We start from the raw sequence: 26,086 nt of genomic DNA on the forward strand, positions 1-26,086 counted from the left end.
ACAGTACAAAACTTACAGTAGTATATCTCCGTTACACAAATATTTACTTACAATATATTACATATACAAAATGCTTTGCAATAAGTCTCAAAAGCTAGTTTAACTCCTCTTGAGAAAGGAGAAAAACTCTTTAAAAAAAAAAAAAAAGGAAGGGGGGCCCCAGAGGAAGAGGAGGAGGTGAAGGGGTAAGATCCAAGGAGACACCAAGCATAGGCTACAAATGAAACCCTGGGAGAGAGAGAAGAGAGGTGGTATTGCACTTACTTCTGTGTTTTATTTTTTCTTTTTGTTCTCATAACTTCTGATTAAAAATATATATTATATATATATATTATGTACACAAGGAAAGAAGCTGCCAGAAGTATTACAAAATCGCATCCGCAGCTTGGACACTGACACGAAAAAACAAAGGTCTGGAAAAGTGTCTATTTAGAAATTTTTTTGTGTGGTGTTGATTTTAAATATCAATATAAAAGGAAAACACCTCTTTTCTCCATGTGGGTTTCAATGTGTGTTTTTTCTTTTTCTTACTTTTTTTTTTTTATGCAAAATGAGCTAGGAGAGAGCATGAGGATGTTTGAGGTTCCAGAGCTGGAAGGCTCTGGAAAGTAGGATTTTGTACCTAAGACCCTGGTTAAAGTGCAGTGATGGTCTGGAGAGAGACAGAGTGCCCTTCTCTCCCCTCCTTAGCACCTGGTCTTGCCCTTCCAGTCTCTGCTCTCATGGGCTCAGAGTATGGCCTCAGAGCATAGTCCTTCATGTTCCAGGAGGTTACAGGTGCCAAAACTGACGGGGAGGAGATGAGGCACCCCAAGGCTCTGATACCCCAGAAGGGACTAGTCCTTATGAGGTGTCACCAAATACACAGCAGACGCAGAAGAGGTGGTGAAGGCAGGTCTAATAGCAAGGGGCTCGATAACCAGGAGAGTTGAGGGGAACCCCAGATATGAATCTCAACTCTGCTGCCATTCTGAAACAAGGAGCCAGTTCCCTGGGGGTGCTCTCAAGAAGACTTTCCCCTTCTCCAGAGACCACTCTCCTCCCAAGTGGCTCCCTGATCCCCTGCCCTTGGCAGCATCTGTTTATTGCTACATTGTCAAGGAGAAACAATCAACCCACAGTGTCCCTCCCTGACAATCTGGTTCTCTTGGGGAGACCACATAGTGGGGGAGAAGAGGAGAAAGAAGTTTTTAGGGTCTCCCTTCCCATAATAGGATAAGGTAGACGCTCTTAGAGCCCTTAAGAGCCCCAATCCCAGGGTCTGTCCCTTAGCCAACCCTTTACCATCCCCCTGAATTATCCCTGATAGGGAGTGAGAAAAGTAGGAGGCAAAAGAGCCAATAAGGAAAGGACATGTGGAAAGAAAAATGGAAGGGAAGAGAAAAGGGGAGAGAGAGAGAGAGAGAGAAGGACCAAGTGTTACAACTTGTGAGGTGTTCTGTTTGGTTTTTACTTTTTAATCTTTAAATATAGAAAAACAGGCTTTGGTTTGAATCTCAAGGAAGCAGAGAATGGGATGGCTGTGGCCTTGGGCAGGGAACTCTTGTTGAAAGAGACCTCCACTTGGTGGTGGAGCAATCTCCTCCTGCCCCCGTCTCACTATCTAGGTTACCCAAATAGCCAGGAGTCTCTGCAGCAGCCAGGAGAGTGCCCCCTCCTGCCCTACATCTGGGAGCTGAGTGTCGAGGGGGTAGTAAAGGATGACTCTCCCAGTTCAGTTGTGTCCATCCCATTCTTGCTGGCACAAGAGTGGAATGGGGAGAGGGGCGTATGCCCTTGCTCATCCTGGGGATAATTTTTGGTTATACTGAGAGTTAGGAGAGAGAAAAGAGACATCCTTTTCTCCCTGCCACTGATCCTAAGAACAGGGCCCAGGAGACCGGGGATGAGAGGGGGAATCCTGCTAGCGGGGAGAAGGCAGCATGACTTGGGGGCTGAGGATACCCCCTGTTATCAGGCAGCAACCCACCAGTTTCTCATAGGACAGGGACCTAGGAGCCCCTGAGAGCCCAAGTAGGTCACTAGAGTGAGGAAGTTTGAGAGGTGGGAGAGAAAGAGAGGAATTTTGACCCATTCCCTTCCCTGGTTCCCAGTTAGGCACCTGTGGCTCCACACGTGTCAGAGACAGAGGATTGCTGACCTAGCCTTGGCCCCTGAGAATATAAAGTTGGGGCATTCCAAGGAGAGAAAAACCACCACTGAGTAGACAGGCAGTTTGAAGAGAGTACAGCAGTGTTGGGGGTTGTTCGAGGAGAGAAGAGAGAGAGATCACACTGGAGAGGCAGATCCCGAATGTGGGCTTTGGGGAACTCTAATTCCTAGTGGGATGTCAAGAGGACCCTCAGTCCCAGGGTGCCTGGGGAGAATTTCTTCAGCCTCTCCTACTTCCAAATGAGGGATTTCTTCATTTGATCAGGAGTTGTGCAAGCTGCCTAAGGTGAGAGGGCACAAGAGGTATGGAGTACCAGGTTGAAGGGTCCCAGAGAGCAGAGGTAATGCCACAGAGCTAAGGTAGGAATAGAGAGAGCGATCAGCATCAAAAACGGAAGAATCAGATACGGCAAAAGATGAGGACCTAAATCAGGAAGCCCAAGGCCTCTTAGCACTAAGAGGAGCTTCCTACTCCTGGGGCTGTTGGAGAAAGCGCAAAGAGACAAATTAGGCCTAAAGTGGAAGAGGACTGGGCAGGAAGGTGGGGGTGTGGTAAGTGATATAAGTTAAAAAAAAAAAGAAGCAAGAAAAAACTCAACAAATTGTATTAATAAATAACTCAGTGAGTATGGTGGGATGAAAGGAGAAGAGAAAAAGGAGAAAGATGAGCAAAAGACCTGTTTCATCACAACGCTTAGATCAGTCAGTGGGGAGGAGGAGCACGGGTGAGGACGGGTCAGGGTCAAGGGTGAAGTCAGGTAGCCAGTGGTGGGGGCTATACAACCCAACCCCTAGAGACATGGTGAGGACAGGGCTAGCCTCCGCAGGCAGGGCAGTGGAGTGGTGGACGGAGGTGGGGCAGGAGGTCACTGGCCCACCTTGTGCTCCCCCCGGACAATGTGGGAAGAGAACTCGTACCGGTCCTGGCTGTGGTGGCCACAGATGTTGCACTCGAAAGGGTCTCGGAAGCCATGGCAGCCCATGTGGATGGTGAACATGACGTGGTCCAGGAAGAGGACGCGGCAGTGCTCGCACTTGAAGGCCTTCACTGGCTCGCCGCTCTCGCCCACTACCCGGAGCACTTCCTTGGACGGGCCTGGGGTGCCCCGCAGTAGCCCCTCCTGTGGCTTGGGGTCCTCTTTGGCGTAGGCAGGACTGGGCCGGCCCACCACGATGGCGGGAGGAGGCTGGGGTGGGGGGCCCTGAGGGAGTGACACCACCCCCCCAACTCGATCTTCGTGGTTGCTCTCTGTATCTGTGGAGTCCTGGCAGCCATTGCTGGGGGAGGCCCCAGGGTCAGTCAGGGGGCCTCGGGCCCGGTAGAGGAGGGGACCTCCATCAGCTAGATCCTCGGGCCCCTCACCTGCTTCCCGGGACCCCGGAAGCTCCAGTCGGCCAGGGAGGGGCTGCATTTGAGTGTAGACAGAGCTGATGACGGGCGTGAGTTCTGAGATGCAATTGGTGGGCGGGAGGCGGAGGGGACGCAGATGTTCGGCCCCCACGAAGGCCAGAGAACCTCCGAAGCCAGGCTCCAGGCTGTGGTGTGCCACCAGCTCCACGTCTTTCTCGTAGCCACCCGAGTTCACATCGTAGGGGAGGTCTGAGAGGCTGAAGCGCATCTGCTTCTCACCTGTGGAGAGAAGGGTCTCAGGAGGGCTGACTCTGGGTAAGTCCAAGCTCCCCTAGGATTCCTTCTTTGTTTTCTTTCCCTGGGGATGTAACATTATTCACCACCCCTCATTTACCTCCCACAAGGTCAGGTCCTCTGTGGGGCTGCTCCTCAACCCTGGGGTATAATCTTAGAGAAGGACTTGGTCCCAACCCACTGGTCTTGAAAACTTACTGCCTTCATTGTTCTCCACAGAGAGAGCTAATGGCCGGGGACCCCCATAAACACCTTTTCTCTCTGATTCAAAGGGCCCTTCTCTCAGTCCCCATAATCTGACTCAAAGGGCCCTTCTCTCAGCCCCCATAAACAGAAGTCCTTACCATTTTCAAAAACTGGAAAAGCCTGACCCCTAACCCTCTCCTTTTACAACCATCCTGAGAGCCCTCAACTCTGACCCATCTTCCCCCTCGTGAGGGATGTTCTTCTTTACTCCCCGCCCCCCCCATTCTGGGGATACATTCTGAACACTAAGAGACCATCAGGCTGGTCTCTTCCACCCCAAGCAAATCTCCAGACCCAGTTGGTCTAACAGCCACCAGTGCTAAGATTTAGACAAGTGGTGGCTTCCAGTTGATGTCTCCTCTCCAACTGGACTCTTACCTACAAACTTCTGGGGGGTGGAACGCTTGCGTTTGGTGAGGCTGTTGGCCAAACGGTCAATGAAAGTTGGCCTCTCAGAGGATGAGTGCAGCATGGAGTCTGGCACCATCTCCAGGTCCCGTATCTCATCACCTGGTGGGAGGGAGTAGGGGTGGGGTGGGGAGGGCACAACAGGCAGGAGCATCTGAGCAGGAGAAGCAGGGGCCCAGCTGCCTTTGCCTGGAGAAAACCAGCAGGTCAGTAGCTGAGGAAGGTCATATCGGATGCCTGGGAAATGGCACTCTGCTTACTGCACCCCATCTAGAGCTCACTACAGCACATTTCCGGTGATGTGGGGACAATTACATGCATCTGACCCTTGACTGCATACCTCCTGCGTGCTCTCTCTCTCTCCCATTAGACTGACAACATAGATGAAATCCTCCCTACCTCTGGATCTCCCTGCAGCACCCACCACAGGGCTCTGCACCAACTCGGGTGCTCGGCACATTTATTTATTCCGGAGATCCCATCCCTCTGTGAGGGTAGGTGCTGGGGTCGTCCCTGTCCTGCACTCCCTGATGGTCCTGCCTGCGGCCTCACCTGATTGGCCAACCAGAGCTTGGGCTTCAGTGCTGAGACTCTGCAGGTAGTTATGGCACCGCTCCTTGTGCTCCTCCAGGGTGCTCTGCTGTTTGTAGCTCCGGCCGCAGTAGTTGCACTTGTAGGGCTTGCCCACCGTAGGGGAGGAGACTGCAGAGGAGAGGGAAGAGAGGGCATCAGAGTCACTGCTCGCTGGTGCCACAGAATCATCCAGGAGCAGGTGTGCATGGGAGTGAGGAGGAAGGGACGTGGCTCAGTTGAGTTCTCTGGCTCATCTTTCTTTCCCCAGCTTCAGCGGCCAGTGTGAACAGACGGTGGAACCTTGAAGAAGAAAGACAACGCACCGGGATGGGAGGAGAGAGGGCACATGGCTTCGGACTGTTGGTGGGCCTCAAGATGGCCACGTTGCTGTTCAAAGGAAGGAAGGACCCGGGGACTTTGCAGGGGATCATCCTTGGCAGGCAGGCTGGCCCCACCCCAGGATCTCAGAGTCTGGGGCCCAGACTGTGGTTTAACCTTTCCATGTGGCAGGCGGGTGTAAGGGCTGTTTATCAGACAAGGGGATTTTTTTGCTTACGAACTATCTGCTTCAGTTTGGGGGAAACTGGTGGGCTGGGGTGACAGAAATGAGAGCCCTCAGCTCTGCCAGGGTGGGGAGGGGCATGTTCACTGACCTTTACTTATATTTTTACCTCCATCCCCGGCCTGGTTTTAATTGCTCAGTTTTCTTTTTCGCTACACTGAGATATACCAAGAGAGCCCCAGAAAAACCATCACTGATAGAGAAATTCTGAGAAGAGAAAAATAAAGAAAATAACCAGAGGAAAGTAAAGGAAGAAAACACCAATTTGGGGGGGGTCTTCGTTTTTTTTTAAAAAAAAAAACAAAGAAGAGGTTATAAAGATTTTGTTTCCAGTGATAAAAATAAAAGGTTGGGAAAACTGAGATCAACACTTCCTTTGAAAACAACTTGAGAGAGGATATTTGTGAAAGTATGTTGCCACTACTGAGCAGGGAGACAGGAGAGGGTATCTTCAGGAGGCTGGTAATTACTACCGGCCTCTGCCCCTACTGACACAGGCCTAACCTGGGCCTAGACTAAGTCACCTACTGCCTTTTTGCTCTTTTTCTGTAAACCCAAGCGGTTGGGGGATAAGATGAATGCCGTGGTCCTCGTCCACCCAAGACTCTTGGGGAGATGGTCTAACATCTGGGAGGGGAACTCCCTTTTCTTTCCTATAGTGTAGGCTGTGATAGAAAATATCTCACAGAGATGAGACCCAACGCTTAGATCAGTGTATCTCTGTCCACCTGTGTCCCTAAAACGTCCTATACAACAACATCCAGTGTCCTCCCAGCTGGCTTCGCTGTGGTTGGTAAGAATTCTAGGGGGCCAAGCCATCCTTGTTCCAAACCAGCAGGGGGAGCCACCCTTTTCCTCAGAAAAGGAGTCTGACTTGCTCGCACCTACCGCTCACACCTGCCATTAATTGGATTCCAGCGAGGCTGTGGAATAGCTCTGTGATAATAACATCTACCTTGGAATTGTTATGAAGATCACATGAGGGAGGAGACACATGTAAAATATTTGTAGATTATAATGCCTGAATCAATAATGATCTTTCTCCCTAGTTCTCCACATACATAGAGAGAAAGGTCTCAATTCCAAAGTAAGAGAATCTAGAACAAGGTAGGTGGCTGGGGAAATCTGGAACAAGAGGGTGGTGAGGTGACTGTTCTGGCCCTTTAAATCCTGGCCCAGGAGAGTTTAAGAAGAGAGAAAAAAAACAAGGAAAGTTTCCAAGGACAGACCCTACTAATTGTTTCCCCTCTGCCCTTCTTGCTTCCTTTTCCCAATCTTGAGCTCCCTCCTTCCTGCCAGCTCAGCTCCTGGCCTTTTCCCAAGTCCAAGTCAAAAGCTTAAAACTTAGTGAAAGGCTTCAAAAGTGCTGTCTGTCCAGCTGATCCAGAAAGATCTTGACTTAACCTGTCTTGGCTGGGGCTAGGAAACCTGGTTAGTCCAGGGTCCCTGGCAGTGTTCCCAACACTGACCTCCAGGCACCCTCTGGATTTGCTCTTGCCTCTAGGAAGGTAACAACCTCGTGAGATGGGAAACAGAAATGGGATACTCTTTCCCTAGGCTTCCTTTCTTCCAGTTTGAGAGGCCTGTGGAAATTTACAGGAACCAGCCGGAAGTCTCAGGGAGGACAGACAGAGGTTGCCAGAGACCTCTGGTGTTTGTGCGGGGTGGTGAAGATGGTGACAGGTGTGGGGCTGGAGTACATGAGAGTGGAAGGAGGGGTGTCCCTGGTGCTCAGAAGGGAGGGTGATGGGCCCCGGATGGTTCTGGCATCATCATGAATGTTAAAAGCCAAGTTAGGGAGGGTGACTATTGACAGCCAGGAACATCACCCATGCCCCTCTTGCTCCATGTCGCAGAGCATGGCAGATGTAAAATATCCCATCAAAGAGCCCCAAATGCCCTGGGGCCTGCTGCTCTGTTATGGGAGTGCTCTGCCCCCCTCAGTGGTAGACACTGTAACCCTCCAACACTAGAGAAGTGGCTGAGTTCTATTTATTGGGTGTTCTGGACTTGCGGCCTACCCGAGTGTGTGCGGAGGTGGCCAGTGAGTGCGTCGCGCCGGCGGCAGGCATAGTTGCAGAAGGGGCACTTGAAGGGCTTCTCCCCGGAGTGCAGCTTGATGTGACGCAGCAGGTTGCCCTTCTGGGTGAAGGAGGCACCGCACTGGTTGCAGTGGAAGGGCCTTTCCCCTATGAGGGGAAGAAGAGATCACAGACGAGCGAGGGTGAGGAACTGTGAAGGTTGAACCTAGTCCCTTACCCTCTGCTCTACCCAGCCCAGGGAAGGAAGGTGCTCAGAACACATTTGCAAGGCAGGGCAGTACCACACACACACACACAAATGCTGCTTGAAAAGGACCCCTTGGGTACAGTCTCACCCTGAGAACTGGACTAGAGGTGTGTGGCAGGGCAAAGGGTACCAGGCCTGGAATGCTGGGCCTAAGACTGTTAGCAAGAACTGAACCCCGCAGGGCCTGCTCTGCCCCAGGAGCCTGGAGCCCAAGATAGCTGTGAAGAGGCTTCTGTTTTCCTTTATTTAAAAACTCATGAGACAGGGACTTCCCCTAGTGGTCCAGTGGTTAAGACTCAGTGCTTCCACGGTAAGGGGCACAGGTTTGATCCCTGGTGGGGCACTAAGTTCCCACATGCCAACTGGCATAGTTTAAAAAAAACCCATAAGACAGAAGAGCCCAAACAGCACCTTGCTGGACTATAGGATTGTTCTTCTTTTTGTAAAAAAAATTTATTTATTTGGCTATGCCCGGTCTTAGTTTCAGCACTTGGATCTTTGCTCTCCGTTATAACATGTAGGACCTTTAGTTGTGGCACCTCTGAGTGTGGCATGTGGGATCTAGTTCCCTGATTAGGGATCGAACCCATGCCCCCTGAAGTGGAAGTTTGGAGACTTAACCCCTAAACCACCAAGGAAGTCCCCTATAGGACATTTCTTGAGGCAACACGTCTTCTCCTCCATCACCTCCTGAGACAAACACCAGCTTGCCTTTATAACTATAGTTGAGGAAAGTGCCAGGAAGTACAGGTGTTGATGGAGTCCAGATTTCACCCCCCACCTTTTTTTAGCAGCTAGAAACAGTGCTGGGAGAGACCTCTCCTTCCTGAGACGACCCCGCTTGGCCTGGGCCTGGGGCGCCTGCCGTACTCACCCGTGTGGCTGCGCTTGTGCACCATGAGCACGTTGGGTCCAATGCAGACCATGCCGCAGACGTCACACTTGAGCTTGCCATTGGGCAGGCGGATGCCCCCAGGGGAGTGAGGCTCTGGCCCGCTTCCATCACAATAGCCCAGTGGCTCCGACAAGGAGTCTTCCACGATCACACTGTCATCCTTCTCCAGGAGACGCTCGTCCGGCCCCAGCAGTCTGCTCGACTCCTCATCACTGTACATCTCCACCTTGATGGAGTTGGCTGGAGGGTGGGAGCGTGTTTAGGATAGAGACAGACCAAGGAGGGAGCCTGCCCGAGGGCCAGAGAGGCCCTCCTTAAGTCCCAAAGGCTGTCTCCAAGCCCTGAGACATTCAGGCTTTAAGAAAAGCGGATCTCCTAAGTATCCTGGGTGGTGCTATGGGGTCCTGCTGGGACTTGAGACAAGCTTTTGCCCTCCTCTCCCACCCACGAGGTAAACAGGTTTCCAGAGGAAAAAAGTTGGGGTACATGGGATGTCTTCAGTTACTGGAGAGAGGAGGAGACTAAGGGGAGCCTTTTCCTCCACTCTCTTGTCATTAAGGAAGATGTCTGGCTTGGCCCCGGGCAGGAAGCCAGGGAATAACACTGGCGGGAAAACGGTCCTATGATGACGGAGACGGCGGGCTGAAAAGAGAGCAAAACTGGAAGACAGACATAGCTCACATTATCCTCCCACCCCATAGGGCCGGACACCTCTATTCCCCTCTGTGAAAATCTGGAGAGGGGACTGGAGGAGGGAGGAGCCATTGAGGAGAGAGCTTTGGCTCTGGCTCTGACCTACATTCCTGGCTATTCCAACCATTTAGAGAATGTCACAGATCCAGGGCCAGCAAGGAGGGGCAGTCATGGGGACCCTGTCTGGCAGGAGACCGGCGGGGGTGAGGAGGGGATCCTTCCCATCTCTATTTCCTATGTAACTCCAGCTCATGACCACTTCCATCTGCTCAGTTCCAGAGTTTTTCTTTGGAGCCTTTACCTTAATCCCACCCGTGCCTCTTTCAATTCCACCCTAGTCATAGGCAATGAAGGTTCACCGCCCCCCCCCCCTCAGAAGTCACAGAAACCGTAGACATGGAGCTCCTTAGTGCTGTTAGGTACTCTGGGCCAGAAATCAGACGGAGGCAGTGAGCGGGAAATGGCTGCCATGGAAGGCGACCTGAGGGCCAGACACACACTGGGTGCCCAGGGCCCGGGAGGCTGGAGGCTGCACTTACCACTGAGTGAGCGGCTGGGAGAAGAGTGCTGGCTGTTGGGGGTGCTCACTGAGGGCCCCACTGGGGCCCCGAGGAATTCCTTCTCCAAAGATGAGTCCCCGCTACCTTGGAGGAGAGAACAAGAAGGAAGGTGAAGCTGCAGCTCGAGCCATTTTCCGTCTACGCCTGATCTCTTCAAAGTTCAGTTACATTTCACAAACATTTATCTTGTAGCCATGTATGAGGCAGCGTTGTATGTAGGGCACCATACCTCGTGCCCTCGTCAGCCTGGGTGCCCGGCGCTGACTTCTGCGAGCTCAGTGGCTGTGCCTTGCCCACCCTACCTTCATCTAGGCCTGAGGGGAAGAGCATCACTGCCTGACGTCCACAGGAAGCAGGGCTGGGGCTAGGCGGGCCGGGGTGGAGAGGAAAATGGGGGCCTTGCGAGGGAGGCAGTTCAGGACAGACGTTCTTCCCTACTGTTACTCTCTGGAGCCCCCGACACCGGATTCGGGATCTGCAGGAAGGGCGGCTGGAATTGTCCCTGAATCTAATGATAATAATAGTAATCATAATGATAGCAGCTAACATTAATTGAGTGCTTACTACATGCCAGGCGTCATTCTATACACTTTAAAAGAATTATCTCATTGAATCTTTACAACAACCCTGTGAAGTAAGGGCTGGTATGATCTTTAATTTTACAGATGAGGAAACTGAGGCACAAAAACAGCTCTGTTACTTGTCCAAGGTCACAGGGCTGGTAGTGGTGGAACCCGGATCTGATCACAAATAGTAAGTACCCGTGTCCTTAACCCTCATCTGTGTAGAGCTAACTGGGAGTCACTGTTTCAGAAGGCAAGACCTGGGTCCATCTCACTCTAAAATCAGCAAAAATGTAGCTATTCTAGAAAACCTCCATCTGATAGTATTCCAATCACATAGTTACTACTTGACATTTCCTTGACAGTGAAATAATCAGTGTATTCTCAATATATATGCATTTTAATTTGTTGACAAATAGCTTTGTAAAAATACTTTCTAAGAGTGTCACGTATGTTTTTAAAAATCAGATAACATACCTGAAGGTACGAATCATGTCTTTAAAAAAAACCCTCCTCCCCACAATCTTCTGCACAAATATACATGTGAAATAAAACACATGTAGATAAACACAGACACGGACATATATCACATAGGTAGATGGACATAAAGAGAACATACCTATGGGGATAAACACTGGGCTAGCCGTCTACATTATTTGCTAACATGAACATGCATAGATGTGTGCACACAGGTCTAAATATGGAAGACAGAGAGAGAGAGAGAGAGAGAGAGAGAGAGAGAGAAACCCTAAAATTCATCCCTAAAGTCCACCTATTAGCACTTTACCCAATTTCCCAGCTATGCACATACTTACTTTCACAAAATAAAGATTCCATTATAAAATGGTTGGAGTCTTGGGCCTGAGGCAAGAAATCCGGAACACACCCTCCTGAGGGATCCCTCTCCAGCTTTGGTCAGTGGGAAGAAAACAACCACTCAGGACTTTGGGACCATTTCCCATTCATCTCCTCTACTAAAAGTCCCATTGCCCCACTCTAGCCCATCAAAGCCTGAGGACATTTATTCACTACCTATCGAAGAAGCTTTATGGCTTGAAACCAAGGTTCCCCAGCTGTGGCTCTTTAGATGAGCCGTGGTTATCTAAAAAAAAAAAAAAAAAATGTTGCCCCCTATAAATACCACACACATATCACCAAGTGAGCATCTCAGAGCTGTGGGTTGAGACCTATAGACTCAGACCCAGTTTTTAAAATATGTCCTTTTAACTGAGTAGGGTTTGCTAAGGTTGGAAGGGCTGAAAGGGCTGACTTGTCCTAAATCACTGGATGTTAGTAATGGGGGAAGAACAGGGCTCCGGGGCCTGGTGCTAAGTCCGACCCTAAAAGAATGAGTGAGGTTGCTGGAAATCCATCGCTGGTCCCAGCCTACTGGGCTGAGGCTGCCTCTTGGGGCCTGGGGCTTGATATATGGGGAAAACATCCTTAAAGGGATATTTAGGGACAGTAAGGGGGAAACATTCTCTTCGGCTCTCCCTCTTAAGGCCTGGGTACAGGAGGAACAGGTACTTCCAGGGTCACACCTGTAGTTCAAGAGGCTCTTTGATGCCATTGCCCTCCCTAGGATACAGGTAAGAGGTGAAACAGGCTCAGGTCGACTTTTACGGGACTAATACCTGAAATAAATCCATTTCAGGGGTTAGAAAGTCTTCGGGGGCTCCAGGGATTTTGAGTTTTAGCCGGATGGTGAAGAGAACAAGAGTCCAATTTAGGAAGTTCGGCAGTTCCTCTCTCGGCCCCAGAAAACCCAGAGAGGGAATTTCAAATGCCTGGGACTCCCGAGAAATCCCAGACTATCAAAGCCAAGAATTAGGGTTGCCCTTAGGTCTCAGAGAAATTTTCTTGGTCAAAGTCATCCTAGGTTGGCTGAATCCAAACCCCCTGGAGGGCAAAGCCAAATCATGAGGTTCACATCAGAGGAACCAGGAGGTGGGTAAAGGAAAAGCAGTAAGGAGAGAAAGGAACTGGAGCAGTGTCCCACCAGCTAGATGTGTTTCCCAGTTGAGGGGGCCCAGGCCTCGGGTCCTGCTGCCCTTCCTCCATTCCTCCAAACAGAGGGAGGAGCCAGCTGTGGGGTCCCAGAGCCTCCACGCTTTTCTGAAGGGACCTCGTCCTAACTGCTTTGCCTTCTTGACCATGGGCTCCAGGGGGCGGGATGCTAGTCTGCTGGCAGGGAAGAGTGGGGACAGGAGCAGAGAAAGACGCCCATCCCCAGCTCTATTGTGGGGAGGAGGCTGAGGCCCCTCGCATCTCAGTTCCAGGCAGAGGCATCTGCTGTCGGGGGACCCTTCTTTACCTAGGTTCTTTTATGACCCATTCCCACCCCAGCCTGTCTCGGCATTTCATCCCAGGCAGCTCTACATCTGTCCCCAAGGCCTAATCAAGATGTCACCACAAGCTTGCACTGACCAAGTCGCAGCCTTTGCTTAGCAACACCAAACACCCTTCCCCATCCTCCTCAAGTGTGAGGAGGAACGCCCCCTCCCCCGCTCCACACACAGCCCCCAGTCCTCTCCCTCTCCTCAGGCTCCGGGAGTTGTTACTGAATTGGCTCCCCAGCCCCAGCAGCAGCCCCCCCTCCCCGCCCCCCTCCACTAGCCACCTTCTGCCTGAACTTACATTATCCTTCCCTTGCCGGTGAGACCCTGGGGTGCGAGCGCGGCCGCCGCCTTGGAAACGGCGAGCGAGTGCGGGTGGTGTGTGCATGTCTGCGTCTCGGTGGCAGGCAGGGGTGAGCCCAGCCACTCACCTTCCAGGAAGCGTGGATTCCTGGAAGTGAGGGGAACCGCCGTCATTTCGCAGGCAGCGGCAGCGGCTCGGTGAGCAGAGGCCCACGGCTGCAGCCAGCGAGAAGAACTCAGCCCAGGGTGTCTGTGTGTGTGTGTGTGTATGAGTGTGTGTGTGCGTGTGTGTGTGTGTGTGTGTGTGAGTGTGTGAGAGAGAGAGGGAGAGAGAGAGGGTGCGAGAGGTGGGGGGGAGAGAGAGAGAGAGGGAGAGCGCAAGCAGCACACGCTTGAATGTGCCTGGGGAGGGGGCTGGAGAGAATGTGTCTGTGCCTCTGGTGGGGAGGTGGGGGGGGTCGCTAGGCTACAGCATCCCTTTCTCAAGACGGTGAAGGGCTTGGGGTGGGGGGTGCACTGGGAGGGAGGCAGATGCTGCTGCCCTCGTGCCCAGCAGACAAAGAGGAACTGCACAACAAATGCCTGAGAGACACAAGAGTGTGTGCAAGAGAGAGAGGGAGATGGATGGGCCCGCTGGATAGGGGGAGAAAGAGGGGGGCCCCAGGGAAGGCCCAATGCTTTGCCAGCTGGGGAAGACAAGGCCTCAGAGGTCATGGGGCCCAGGACAAGGGGCAGCTTCAAGGCTCCAGATCAGCAGAAAGCCCCTCCCCCACCAAACTCAGGCCCTTGTCTTCCCTCCTTTTCTTCCTCCTCCAGGAGGGAGGTCGCTCTCTAGATTGGGGGGGTTGGGGTGGGCGGGACTAACAACCTCCCCCTTCCTAGAAGCCAGAGGGCCCTGCACAGTTTGATCTCGGGGCTAGTGTTGCACTGTGGCCTGGAGCCCTTTTGGATCCCAAGCAAAGTGCTGCTCCGGTCTCCCCACCTCCCCTCCCCTCCTGTGCCCCTGGGGCCCCAGCCGCCGACAGCCCTGGATGAATTCGCCCTCCATCAAGACAAGGCCTCGGCTCCCTTCCCTTCCAGAAGAGCTGCTCACGGCCGCCGTGCTGACCTACTTTGGAAGACTAGATTTTCTGATTCCAAGAATTAGGGGGTGGGAGGGGCTGGGAAACTTTGGGCTGCCTACCTCTGGACCCCTTTCTTCCAAGGTTCCCTTAAACATTTCACAGTCCCAGAAAACTTCGAACAAGCACTGCTCAGTCAATTAATTGTATGAGCTGGGTTTGAGCAACTCAGTTTCCCTAGAAAGATAGGGAGTGGGGGCGGGGAGAGCATCTGTGTGGTAAATGAATGGACTCCTTTCTTCCCTCTCTTCCTGCCCCCCCACCCCACTGCCCTCGACCCACCCCAGGGAATGATCTTTCCAAAGAAAGAGATAAGGAAGGAAGAGGTGGACTTTCTGGAATCGGTTCTGTGTGGCGAAAACCTCTTTGGAGAACAGGAGAGATTCCCCCTTCATCAGTTGGCCAGGCAAGGGAAAGTCCCCTGTGTAGAGGCAGAAGAGTGGTGGGGGCAGGGGTACGGGGGCAGCTCTCAGGAGACCCTCACATGGACTGTCTCAGCCATGTCTGGTCCTGCAGGGGCTGCTTTTCAGAGCTCATGTGAGCCCTTCCTTGACTCCCAGCCCCCCTCCCCTAGTCCCCATCCCTCTCTATGGTAGCTGCTGACATCTACAATTCTCAAAACACAGGTGAGTGGTTTCTGGCCTCCACTTTCATTCAAAAACAATCCTTTGCTGAGGACTCTTCTCATCTAGGAAGTGCCAACCTGCTGAAAGCCGGGAAAGCTTGGTTTCATAGCACAGTGATGCCAATACACTCAGTTTTCTTCTAATATCCAATGTTCTCCAGAGATAGGCTGAAAAGTGCTCCATGGGCTATTTCCTCAGCTAGGTTCCCAGTTTCTCACTTGCCTGCCTTAGGGTAGGGACTAGTTTTCCTCTGAGTGTTCTCAGCTCCAAGGCAGGGTCCTGAGAACAGGTGTTGCTCAATAGTGGTTTTCTGAATAGGCCCACCTCAGCAGGAGGCAGGAGGATTGGCTGGCTCCTTAGAAGAGACATGACTTTAGCTCCAATAAAGTCTCTTTCAACTGAATCAGTCCACTTGATCCCTGTTACTCTGTCCAGCATGTAGCAGGTATCAAATGCCTGTACCAATTCCAACTCCTTCCCTCCTTAAAAGAGAAAGGGGTCAGAGTCAACTTATCTTGACATTATTTGGGTGCTGCCAATAACTCTCATATGTGTGTCTGGCCCATCTTGCTATCTCCCTTAGTGCATGCCCATAATTCCTCCATTGGTCCCACTTTTGAAGTAAAAAAAAAATAAACTCTAGGTCATTACTACAATGGTGCTTGGATTACTTATGGGGATACATGTTATGTCAAAACCCAATTCTGGATTCCGTTATTTCTTACAATCATTTCCTGCCCCAAAATTCTAATGGTCCCAAAAATGGTTCCTTCCCATCCCAGAGACAAATTCTGTCTTAGGCCATTTTCTACACCCTCGGAGAGAGAGCCAAATGAGGTTCCTCATTTCTTTTCATCTTGTGAAACTAAGAGGATCGTGATTACTTTCATATCCCTAAAAGCCATCCATACTACAACCCGGGACCTCTTCTGCCTCATAAGAGTATTTGGCAGGTATAAAAAGCTTTATGATCATGGAAAAGATAGGGGGAGAATTGGTCTCCCTCTCTCTCTACTTCAAATGTGTAAGCTCTTGGCCCACTGGCTGAATTCAGACTGTAGACAAATTTGGCTTGCCCCATGGAACATTTCTTAAAATACAAAGTTATTATTTTTAAAGGGAGACATTCCATATAAAATCCTGATTTCTGATTTCTTTTGAAAAACTGGAAGCTTTGGCCACACTGGATACACATTCCAGTGGACCCTGCAGAGCTGTTGCTCCTTGAGGAAGGACATGTACTCTCCAGTCCATGACTGTCCCCATTACTCTCTTCTGCTCATCATCTGAGCCCACTTCACTCTGTTACATCCTACCTGGCCCCTGCAGGCCTTTGAGGTTTGAAACCCTGGGTGTCATGTTTGGTTAGTGACCTCAGCACAGGAGAAGGAACCAGATCTTGCTTCCACTACTTTGTTTCAAATCTCTTCTCTCTAATAGTCTCCACTCACAGTACCCCTCTTATTTCCTTCCCCTGCTCCTATCCTCCAAGAAGTCTGAGAAGAGAATCACTTTTTAGGGAATGTAAAATTAACAAAACAAACCACTCTATCTAGCACTACCAAAAGTGACAGTTTCAAGACTGCAGTGCACTGGGAGGTCATGTGCTAAGCTGAAGGCTCTCCACTCTGCTCCACAGGAGAGCGTGCTCCCAGCCCCTGACAAACAGAAAGCACAAGAGGTCATACCAGACATATAGGAGCGGCCATTGCAGTCTTCTATGTCCATCTTAGACTCTGCTGGAAGAGAAAACAGCTACTATTAGAAGCTAGATCTGGAAAGGAAGTAGTTTTTCTCTCTAACATCCTGGAGTTAGCAAGAACCCTAAAGGACCACTTAAGTGTGCTCTGACCCTATTCTAACAAAGCAAAACCTCAGACTTTGTCCTGATGACAAAGACGATGTACCCTGACTTCCAAACCCCAGGGTCTCCTCTAACTCCCAACTTCTGCAGGCTTCCCCAGTCTCTCAGGTGGAAGCGCTGTCTCATTCCGAACTGGTCCCTGATTGTGTTGTTTGGAGAGTAGACCCTCTCTCTGTAAGTGAAGCGGATGGTGTAAGAAAGGAGACATGTTACAGCTCAGTGCTCACCAGGCAAAGAAACAACCCCACAGAGTCGCTACACTTTGTTAAGAAGGGAGTAGTAATCTAAGAAGTTTAGATTTAGTCATTCAAGGCAAACATGTTTGGGTGGGGGGAGGAAGGGGGACAGGAAAGCAGAAGATAGAGAAGAGCCGCCCACCTCAGGTTCAGAGAGGGGACATTAAATCCTTAAGTGGTTTCTTCTTACTTTTTGTCAATTACTTTGCTACCTTTATTTTTTTTTAAGGGGAGCTGAAGGGGAACCTGAATTTAAAATGCAGGTTAGTCTATTTGAGGGAAGGCAAACAGTAATTGGCAGTAGAGTATTAAACAATCCAGAAGTGAGGACAATTAAAAGTGATAATTTGTTGCAATGAATTATCTCCTTAGGAGCCTGTGGGAGGAGAAAAAAAAAAAAATCCCTATTTGGTAGAAATTTACATACATCCATCTCCTATCTAGAACAATAGCAGATGTTCAGAGCAGTGGAATTCATCCTTACATTTTCCAAAAAGTGAAAACCAAAAATGCAAAATTTTGAGAAAAGTATTTGAGAATACTAGCAACAGTCTAGAAGAATGGAACTTAAAGTTTATTAAATAAGCAAATATAGTAGTAGCATTGGCTGAATAGGGCTTCCCTGGTGGTTCAGCTGGTAAAGAATCTGCCTGCAGTGTGGGAGACCTGGGTTTGATCCCTAGGCTGGGAAGATCCCCTGGAGAAAAGAAAGGCTACCCACTCCAGTATTCTGGCCTTGAGAATTTCATGGACCATACAGTTCATGGGGTCACAAAGAGTTGGACACGACTGAGTGACTTTCACTACATACATCTAAAATTGCTTTCACCAGTCATCTAATGAAAAATATATACCCCAGGGGCAGATTTTGGGGAGCTAGAGTGGGGCAAGGAGAGCTAAGAAGGCCTTCCTAAATGAACAATGCAAAGAAATAGAGGGAAACAATATAATGGGAAAAACTAGAGATCTCGCCAAGAAAATTGGAGATATCAAGGGAACATTTCATGCAAGGATGGGCACAATAAAGGACAGAAACGGGAAGGACCTAACAGAAGCAGAAAAGATTAAGAAGAGGTGGCAAGAATACACAGAACTATACAAAAAAGGTCTTAATGACCTAGATAATCACGATGGTATGGTAACTCACCTAAAGTCAAACATCCTGGAGTATGAAGTCAAGTGGGCCTTAGAAAGCATTACTACGAACAAAGCGCTAGTGGAGGTGACAGCATTCCAGCTGAGCTATTTAAAATCCTGAAGATGATGCTGTCAAAGTGCTGCACTCAGCAAATTTGGAAAACTCAGTAGGGCAACAGGACTGCAAAAGGTCAGTTTTCATCCTAATTCCAAAGAAGGACAATGACAAAAAATGTTCAGACTACCATACGACTGTGCTCATTTCACATGCTAGCAAGGTTATGCTCAAAATCAAGCTAGGCTTCAGCAGTACATGAACCAAGAACATGCAAGTGAACAACCTGGGTTTAGAAAAGGCAGAGGAATCAGAGATCAAATTGCCAACATTTGTTGGATCATGGAGAAAGCAAGGGAATTTGAGAAAAACATCAACTTCCGCTTCATTGACTACCCTAAAGCCTTTGACTGTGTGGATCACAGCAAACTGTGGAAAATTCTTAAAGAGACAGGAGTACCAGACCACCTTACTGTCTCCTGAGAAACCTGAAAGTGAGTCAAGACCAAAAGTTAGAATCTTACATGGAACAACTGACTGGTTCAAAATTGGGAAAGGAGTACGTCAAGGCTATATATTGTCACCCTGTTTATTTAACTTTTATGCAAAGTACATCATGCGAAATGCCAGGCTGGATGACTCAGAAGCCGGAATCAAGATTGCCAGGAGAAATATCATATCTGGATATCAGATATGCAAATATATCACTCTAACAGCACAAAGTGAAGAGGAACTAAAGAGCCTCTTGATGGGAGTGAAAGAGGAGAGTGAAAAAACTGGCTTAAAATCTCAACATTCACAAAACTAAGATCATGGCATTCAGTCCCAGACTTCATGGCAAATAGAAGGGGAAAAAGTGAAAGCAATGACAGATTTTATTTTCTTGGGCCCTAAAATAGCTGTGGACAGTGATTGGAGCCATGAAATTAAAAGACACTTGCTCCTTGGAAGGAAAGCTATGACCAACCTAGACAGGGTATTAAAAAGCAGAGACATCACTTTGCCAATAAAGGTCTATATAGTCAAAGTTATCGTTTTTTCTAGTAGTCACATATGGATTTGAGACTTGAACCATAAAGAAGGCTGAGCACCAAAGAGTTGATGCTTTTGTATTGTGGTGCTGGAGAAGACTCTTAAGAGTTCCCTGGACTGCAAAGAGATCAAACCAGTCAATCCTAAAGGAAATCAACCCTGAATATTCATTGAAAGGACTGATGCTGAAGTTCTGATACCTTGGCCACCTGATGCAAAGAGCCAACTCACTGGAAAAGACCCTGATGCTGGGAAAAAGGAGAAGGGGGCATCAGAGGGTGAGACAGTTAGATACCATCACTGACTCAATGGACATGAATTGAACAAATTCTGGGAGATAGTGGAAGACAGAGGGCGTGCTACAGTCCATGGGGTTGCAAAGAGTTGAACACAACTTAGTGACTGAACAACAACAGAGTGGGGCAACAGAACAGCCTGAGCTGCTATCAGGATTCTTGGGTCTCTTTGAAGGATCTCACTGAAGCAAATGGGTGAAAATTTGGTTTGAGTGTACTACTATATTGACTGAAGGTGAGGGTGGGGGGTTCTGGAGGGCACACATCAGGAAAGTATCTATTATCCTGTCTCACCACCCCGACACCTCTCATAGTTCTTGTCTAGTGCTGAGAGATATCATGCTCTAAAACGTCTCACGAGAAAGCCCGAGACACGGGGCTTTGCTTCGCTTCACAAAGCAGTTCTCCCTAGATTTCATTAGAGAGATTTCTAGTCTCACCTAGGAAGTCTGGATGTGGAAGAAAAAAAAATTCTCTAGGTTTATTTCCAACTCCTCTTTTCTTGACATCCTCCCTGGTATGGACTGAGCTTTGGGGCCAGACTGCTGCTAAGTCACATCAGTCGTGTCCGACTCTGTGCGACCCCAGAGACGGCAGCCCACCAGGCTCCCCCGTCCCTGGGATTCTCCAGGCAAAAACACGGGAGTGGGTTGCCATTTCCTTCTCCAATGCATGAAAGTGAAAAGTGAAAGTGAAGTCGCTCAGTCATGTCTGACTCCTAGCGACCCCATGGACTGCAGCTTACCAGGCTCCTCCATCCATGGGATTTTCCAGGCAAGAGTACTGGAGTGGGGTGCCATTGCCTTCTCCGGGCCAGACTGCTAGACCATGCCAATAATAAGTGGTTCCTTGAAGGGTCCCTTAGGGGCAATGATAAGAAGAGCCCAAGTCCACAGTGGCTAGTGAACTCTCTGGAATTAGCCTAGAATTTCAGTGGTTAGAGATGCAAATATGAGGGAGGGCAGTCCCGTACTTATGGGATCCCTTTCATTTCTGAATCATTAGCTACATAATTGCCCTTTGGGATTTTGTAAAGCTCAAGATGCCACAGGTTATTTCCCTCACACACACACATACCCCAATGCAGGAGAAGCAAGAGTGAAAGGTTTTTCCCCATTTTCTGCTTGGAGAAACAGGCTCAGAGCAGCTAAGTGACTTGTCTCAGGGCTCACAGTGAAGCTGGAACAACAAAAGGAACCCCAGTTTCCTGTCTCTCTGAGGTGTGCTTTTTCCATTAAACCGTCTTACTTCCTTTCTTAAGCCAGGGTACTCAATGCCTTTGGATTTTCTTGCTTTTCCCTGGTTCTAGTATCAATTTCCCTGGTTCTTACATCTTTTCCTTTGCTGTGATCCCCATGGGAGTGGGGTCTGTTACTTAAAAGAAAAAGCCAGTTGAGCAGGCTCTACCGGGAGAAACATCCTAATGGGATTGTGTGTTTGTATGAACCCGGAGCTAGAAAGGCACTAGGTGGGCAGAGCAGTTGAAGCATAGCATTCAGTTAGTACTGGCTCAGGAAGTGCATCTCATTTTTGGACACTTGTCCAAATGGTCTTAAACCAATTTCCAGAAGGGTCTGAAGGAGTTGTTTTCTGAGTTGAACTTGGTTCCTGGAAGTAAACTGAGCTCTTCTGCTTAATTGTTCTCAACAGGTGCTCTATGACACATCTTGGGCAAAATCAGTCTTTAGCTGCCTCCAACTGGTCTAAATGCCAAGTCGGGAGCCCTGGGAGTCGGATGGAATTGAGATTCTGCTGCTCCTGATTCTGGTATTCTGAGAGCCAGGAGCACATCAGGAGATGTACTTCACTGTTTGCTCAAATCTCCAGGCAGCATATCCGTCTCCACCTTCCCATTCCCGGTCCCCCAAGAACCTCCTCCCCTCCCTGGCCTGCCAGGCCTCTCCTTAGAGGAACTGGGTCAAATTAGACAGTGCAGATTGGAGACACACCAGAGGGGGAGGAGGTATAACGTGAGAGAAATTAGTGACACAAGATAGGCTTAGTTCAAAGATCTCAAAAGGAAACTGACTTTATAGCAACACAGACATCATTCAGTGATGGAGGTAGGTATATATGTACTGTAAATTCAGTTCAGTGAGCTGAATACAAAGCACCTAGAAACAGCCAGCCTCCCAATTTAAAAGGAAGTATCTCTGTGAGGAGGGAGGAAAGGTTGGTCATTGTAACCTGAGACAAAGATTTTCTTCCTTGTTCTTTCGAATGCACCTGGCACCCTAAAAAGAGCCCTCCATGGCCCTGGCTTTCTCTCACCAACATAACATTGCATTTGAACAGGAATGGGCAGGAACAGGTATTCCCTTCTAGACAGATTTCCCACTACACTTCCTGACAAGCAGCAAGTGAGACCAGTCCAAGGTCTGATTTCCAAGGTCAGGCTTCAGCTACCATCCCCATCTCCACAAAAACATACCCACAGCTCTAACTATTGGTGACGAAAATATCAGAAAGTCAAGTTTTCTCTACGTACTGGCTCTGAAAGCCTGAAATAAGGTGGACATCACAAGTAATGAAAGCTCTTCAAATCCTCCAAAGAATTCTGTTTGACCCGGTGATACTCCAAAATTGGAATTTAAAACACACTCCATGTGGCTTCATGGGTAGAAAGGTAGTGAAGAGGATGTTGCTGGAAAATGCGGGTGGAAGTGGAGAGAGGGCTACGTCTCCATGTCATCCTTTTGGTTGCAGTAGGGAGAAGGGGAATTTTTTTCTTTGGTCTCACTAAGGATCTGAAGTGAAGCCCAGGGATCATTATTATTTTTAAAATACTTATTTCTTTGGCTGCACCTGGTCTTAGCTGTGGTATGTTGGTTCTTTGATCTTCCTTGCAGCATGTGGGATATAGTTCTCTGACCAGGGGTAAAACCCGGGCCCCCTTGGGAGCGTTGAGTCATAGCCACTGAACCACCCAGGAGGTCCCTCCCCAGTGATGATGATGATGATGATGATTTTAATCTTTATGGAGGTTTAGTTGATTTACAATGTTGTGTTAGTTTCAGGTGTACAGCAAAGTGAATCTCTTACACATATATCCACTCAGTGGGCAACAAGGTCATTATGTTTTGTGCTTGAGAAACCAACATCTGTTGAGTAGAACAAGACATAATTCTGAAGCTGCCAAATTGAGGGCATCTCCCACCATCCTGGGGTCCACCCCAGAAGCTCCAGTGAGACCTCTCCTGATTCCCAATGGGAAGGTTATTTTCTTTTATAAGGGCTTTATTTTTATCTCAGGAGCCACTAGTTTGACTGTTCTTGTGATCCAGGGAGTTGTCTGGATTCTCTGAATTAGGCTCTAAGTGGGGAAGGCCAAATACCGCATACTGCATACCGCAAAGAAAGATTCACTGACCTACTGCCAGACTCATGAAGAGATGAGGAATTCCTGGCTGGGCATTTCACATACCCTACCAAATAAGATGCCACACCCAGAGTATCTGATTTAGCCTTTTATCTGGTCTTGTCCTCAGAATTTGAGTTATCTTAAGTGGAAATATTCTAGTTAGTCAGACACCTGTTTATAATGCTTCCTTTGGAAGAAAAGTTATGACCAACCTAGATAGCATATTCAAAAGCAGAGACATTACTTTGCCAACAAAGGTCTGTCTAGTCAAGGCTATGGTTCTTCCTGTGGTCATGTATGGATGTGAGAGTTGGACTGTGAAGAAGGCTGAGCACCGAAGAACTGATGCTTTTGAACTGTGGTGTTGGAGAAGACTCTTGAGAGTCCTTTGGACTGCAAGGAGATCCAACCAGTCCATTCTGAAGGAGATCAACCCTGGGATTGCTTTGGAGGGAATGATGCTAAAGCTGAAATTCCAGTACTTTGGCCGCCTCATGCAAAGAGTTGACTCATTGGAAAAGACTCTGATGCTGGGAGGGATTGGGGGCAGCGGAGAAGGGGACGACAGAGGATGAGATGGCTGGATGGTATCACTGACTCGATGGACATGAGTCTGAGTGAACTCCGGGAGTTGGTGATGGACAGGGAGGCTTGGCATGCTGCGATTCATGGGGTCCCAAAGAGTTGGACACGACTGAGTGACTGAACTGAACTGAACTGAAAGTGGCTCAGATAGTAAAGAATCTGCCTGCAATGCAGGAGACTCATGTTCAATCCCTGGGTCAGGAAGATCCCCTGGAGAAGGGAATGGCTACACACTCCAGTATTCTTGCCTGGAGAATTCCATGGGAAGAGGAGCCAGGCAAGCTACAGTCCATGTAGCTACAGAGCTAGACAAGACTAAGTGACAGTTTTTTGTTTTGTTTTGTTTTTTTCCCCCAAGGAAAAGTAGCAGTAAGGGGAAACAGTCAGGCCTCAATAGTCTTCTGTTTGGTCATGATATTGGAAGGCCTAGAGTTGAGCTGTGAGCAAGTCACAACCACACCAAGCTCACCACTGATGCTCTGAAGGCTCAGACTGGAGAGACTAGGGTAAGCTGGAGCTCTCAAACATGTAAGTGGGGGTGTTTAAGTCACAACAGTAGACAGTTTTGGAGAAGGAAATGGCAACCCACTGCAGTACTACTGCCTGGAAAATCCCATGGACAGAAGAATCTGGCAGGCTACAATTCATGGGGTAGCAGAGTCAGACAAAACTGAGGGACTTTCACTTTTTTTTCCCCCAAGGATATGAACATGTACCTTCACACAGGCAAAGTGAACAAACAGCAGTAAGGGGAAATAGCCAGGCCTCAATAGTCTTCTGTTTGGTCATAATATTGGAAGGCCTAGAGTTGACCTGTAAGTCACAACCATACCAAGCTCACCACTGATGCTTTGAGGGCTCATACTGGGGAGACTGGGGCATAGCTGGAGCTCTCAAACATGTAAATGGAGGTGTTTAAGTCATGACAGTAGACAATTTTGCTTTATAAGAGAAGGGACTGAGGTGAAAAAAGTTGTTCAGTGTTGACACACTGTGGTTGGTTATATATCAAATCTTCCTGGAAGCAGAGTCAGTAAATTCATGACGTTGGAGGGGGAAATGGGGTACCATATTTCCTAAATATCTCCTATCTAAAGTCCCATGTTCCCATTAAACATTGTCACTAAACAGGACCACTCATAGTTTTTTTTAAAAAAAGCACAGAAATCAAACAATGAGTTCTACAACTCTAGCAAACTGGGGGAAGAAAATAACTGTGATGGGGCTGTGTGAGGAGGTACAGGGAAGGCTGTTTTGTTTTAGACTTGCTTCCCAAGTCTGTTTTTCTCTCTGGTTGTCTGCCCCAGGACTTCTGCCTGTTACATTTCTTAAGGCTCCTATGCAATGACTCTCTTCCTTCCCAGCCTTGCTTCTCAGGTTCCGTGAACTTTTCACTCCGCATAGTGCCACACACAGCACTTTTTGCTCCACTCTAAGTTTCTTCTCTACCACTTGTTTCTCCCACTCTGCTCATTGCCTCCCAGTCTTCCCACTTAGGCCTATGTCTTTCTCGCTAACCTTCTTGACCGACATCTCCCCCTAGCCACCCGCAGCCTCTTGCTTCTTTGCCCAAGTACCCAGTCTAATCCTTTCTCCACTCTATCCTTCTGTTCTACCCCAACCTCACCCAACGGAGGAGCCTCGCACACGCCAGGTCTTGCCTGTCCTCGGTTCCCTGCCTTGACCCATCTCCCGCCTTTTTAGGACGCCTAGGTCCCTGCTACGTCCCTGTCAATCTTATGGCCTCGCGCCAACCCCTGCCCCCCACCGCCAGCTTCCTCCCTTGGGCCTCTGCCCACCCAGGGACCCTCTACCCGCCAGGCCCCCGCCCACGTGTCCCCCTCCCTTCACTTCCAGGCCCCTCAGGCCCCGCCCCCGGAGGCCGAGGCCCCGCCTCTCGCGCTTCGCCCAAACCCCGCCCCTCACTCACCTGAGGCAGCTCCGCGCGCGCGCAGGCTGGGGGGGTGAGGGAGAGGGGACGGAATTGGGAGAGAGGGAGGCGGGGCAGCGGGGTTCCCCCACTCTGGCCCGGACGGCCCAGTGCGGGGGGAGTGGGGTCACTGAGCTGGCCACAACCGGGCCGGAGGCGGGACCCGGGCCCTCAGCTGCGGCGGCGGCTCCATCTCCATCAGCGGCTTCACCTGAGGAGGGACAGGCCCCCCCCATAAACCCCCCCAGTACGACTGTCCCCCTCCCCTGAACAACTTCCGGTCCCACTACCAGGCGACAGGCGGTGTGGCCGAACACCGAGCGCCTCCAAGCTGGGGAGACAAGGGAAGGAGAGCTAGGGGAGAGTAGCCGAGCGCCGAAAGATTCAAGTCCTAAAGGCGCGGTCGCAGGCAAAGGAAAACTCAAGGACTAACCTTTCATCTGCATCTACTTTGCAAACAAGTCCACGATGGGCGCTCGAGTTGCCCTGGCATGCCTGCCTCTAGTGCCAAGTTTTGCCTTTGCGCCATCTACGACAGTATTGATTTTAACCTCTTTAGCATTCTTTGCCTTTCCTGCAAGGGCGTAGGAATTGTGTAGGGGAGGGACTTAAGGATGCC

General features: G+C 49.6%; 1 protein-coding gene across 1 annotated transcript; it reads right to left on the minus strand.

The window, feature by feature from the left end:
* On the minus strand, nt 1-25,655 carry IKZF4 (IKAROS family zinc finger 4). The gene is made up of 8 exons (XM_052639580.1): nt 25,468-25,655; nt 16,660-16,710; nt 10,002-10,106; nt 8,749-9,009; nt 7,607-7,774; nt 5,003-5,152; nt 4,421-4,552; nt 1-3,781 (listed from the first exon to the last, which is right to left on the minus strand). The coding sequence occupies exons 2-8, from the start codon at nt 16,697-16,699 to the stop codon at nt 3,018-3,020; spliced, it is 1,620 nt and encodes a 539-aa protein (XP_052495540.1). The 5' UTR covers nt 16,700-16,710; nt 25,468-25,655; the 3' UTR covers nt 1-3,017.
* Between the last annotated feature and the right edge of the window lie 431 nt (nt 25,656-26,086).

The sequence above is a fragment of the Budorcas taxicolor genome, chromosome 5 (genome assembly GCF_023091745.1).
Source record: "Budorcas taxicolor isolate Tak-1 chromosome 5, Takin1.1, whole genome shotgun sequence".
Classification (NCBI taxonomy): domain Eukaryota; kingdom Metazoa; phylum Chordata; class Mammalia; order Artiodactyla; family Bovidae; genus Budorcas; species Budorcas taxicolor.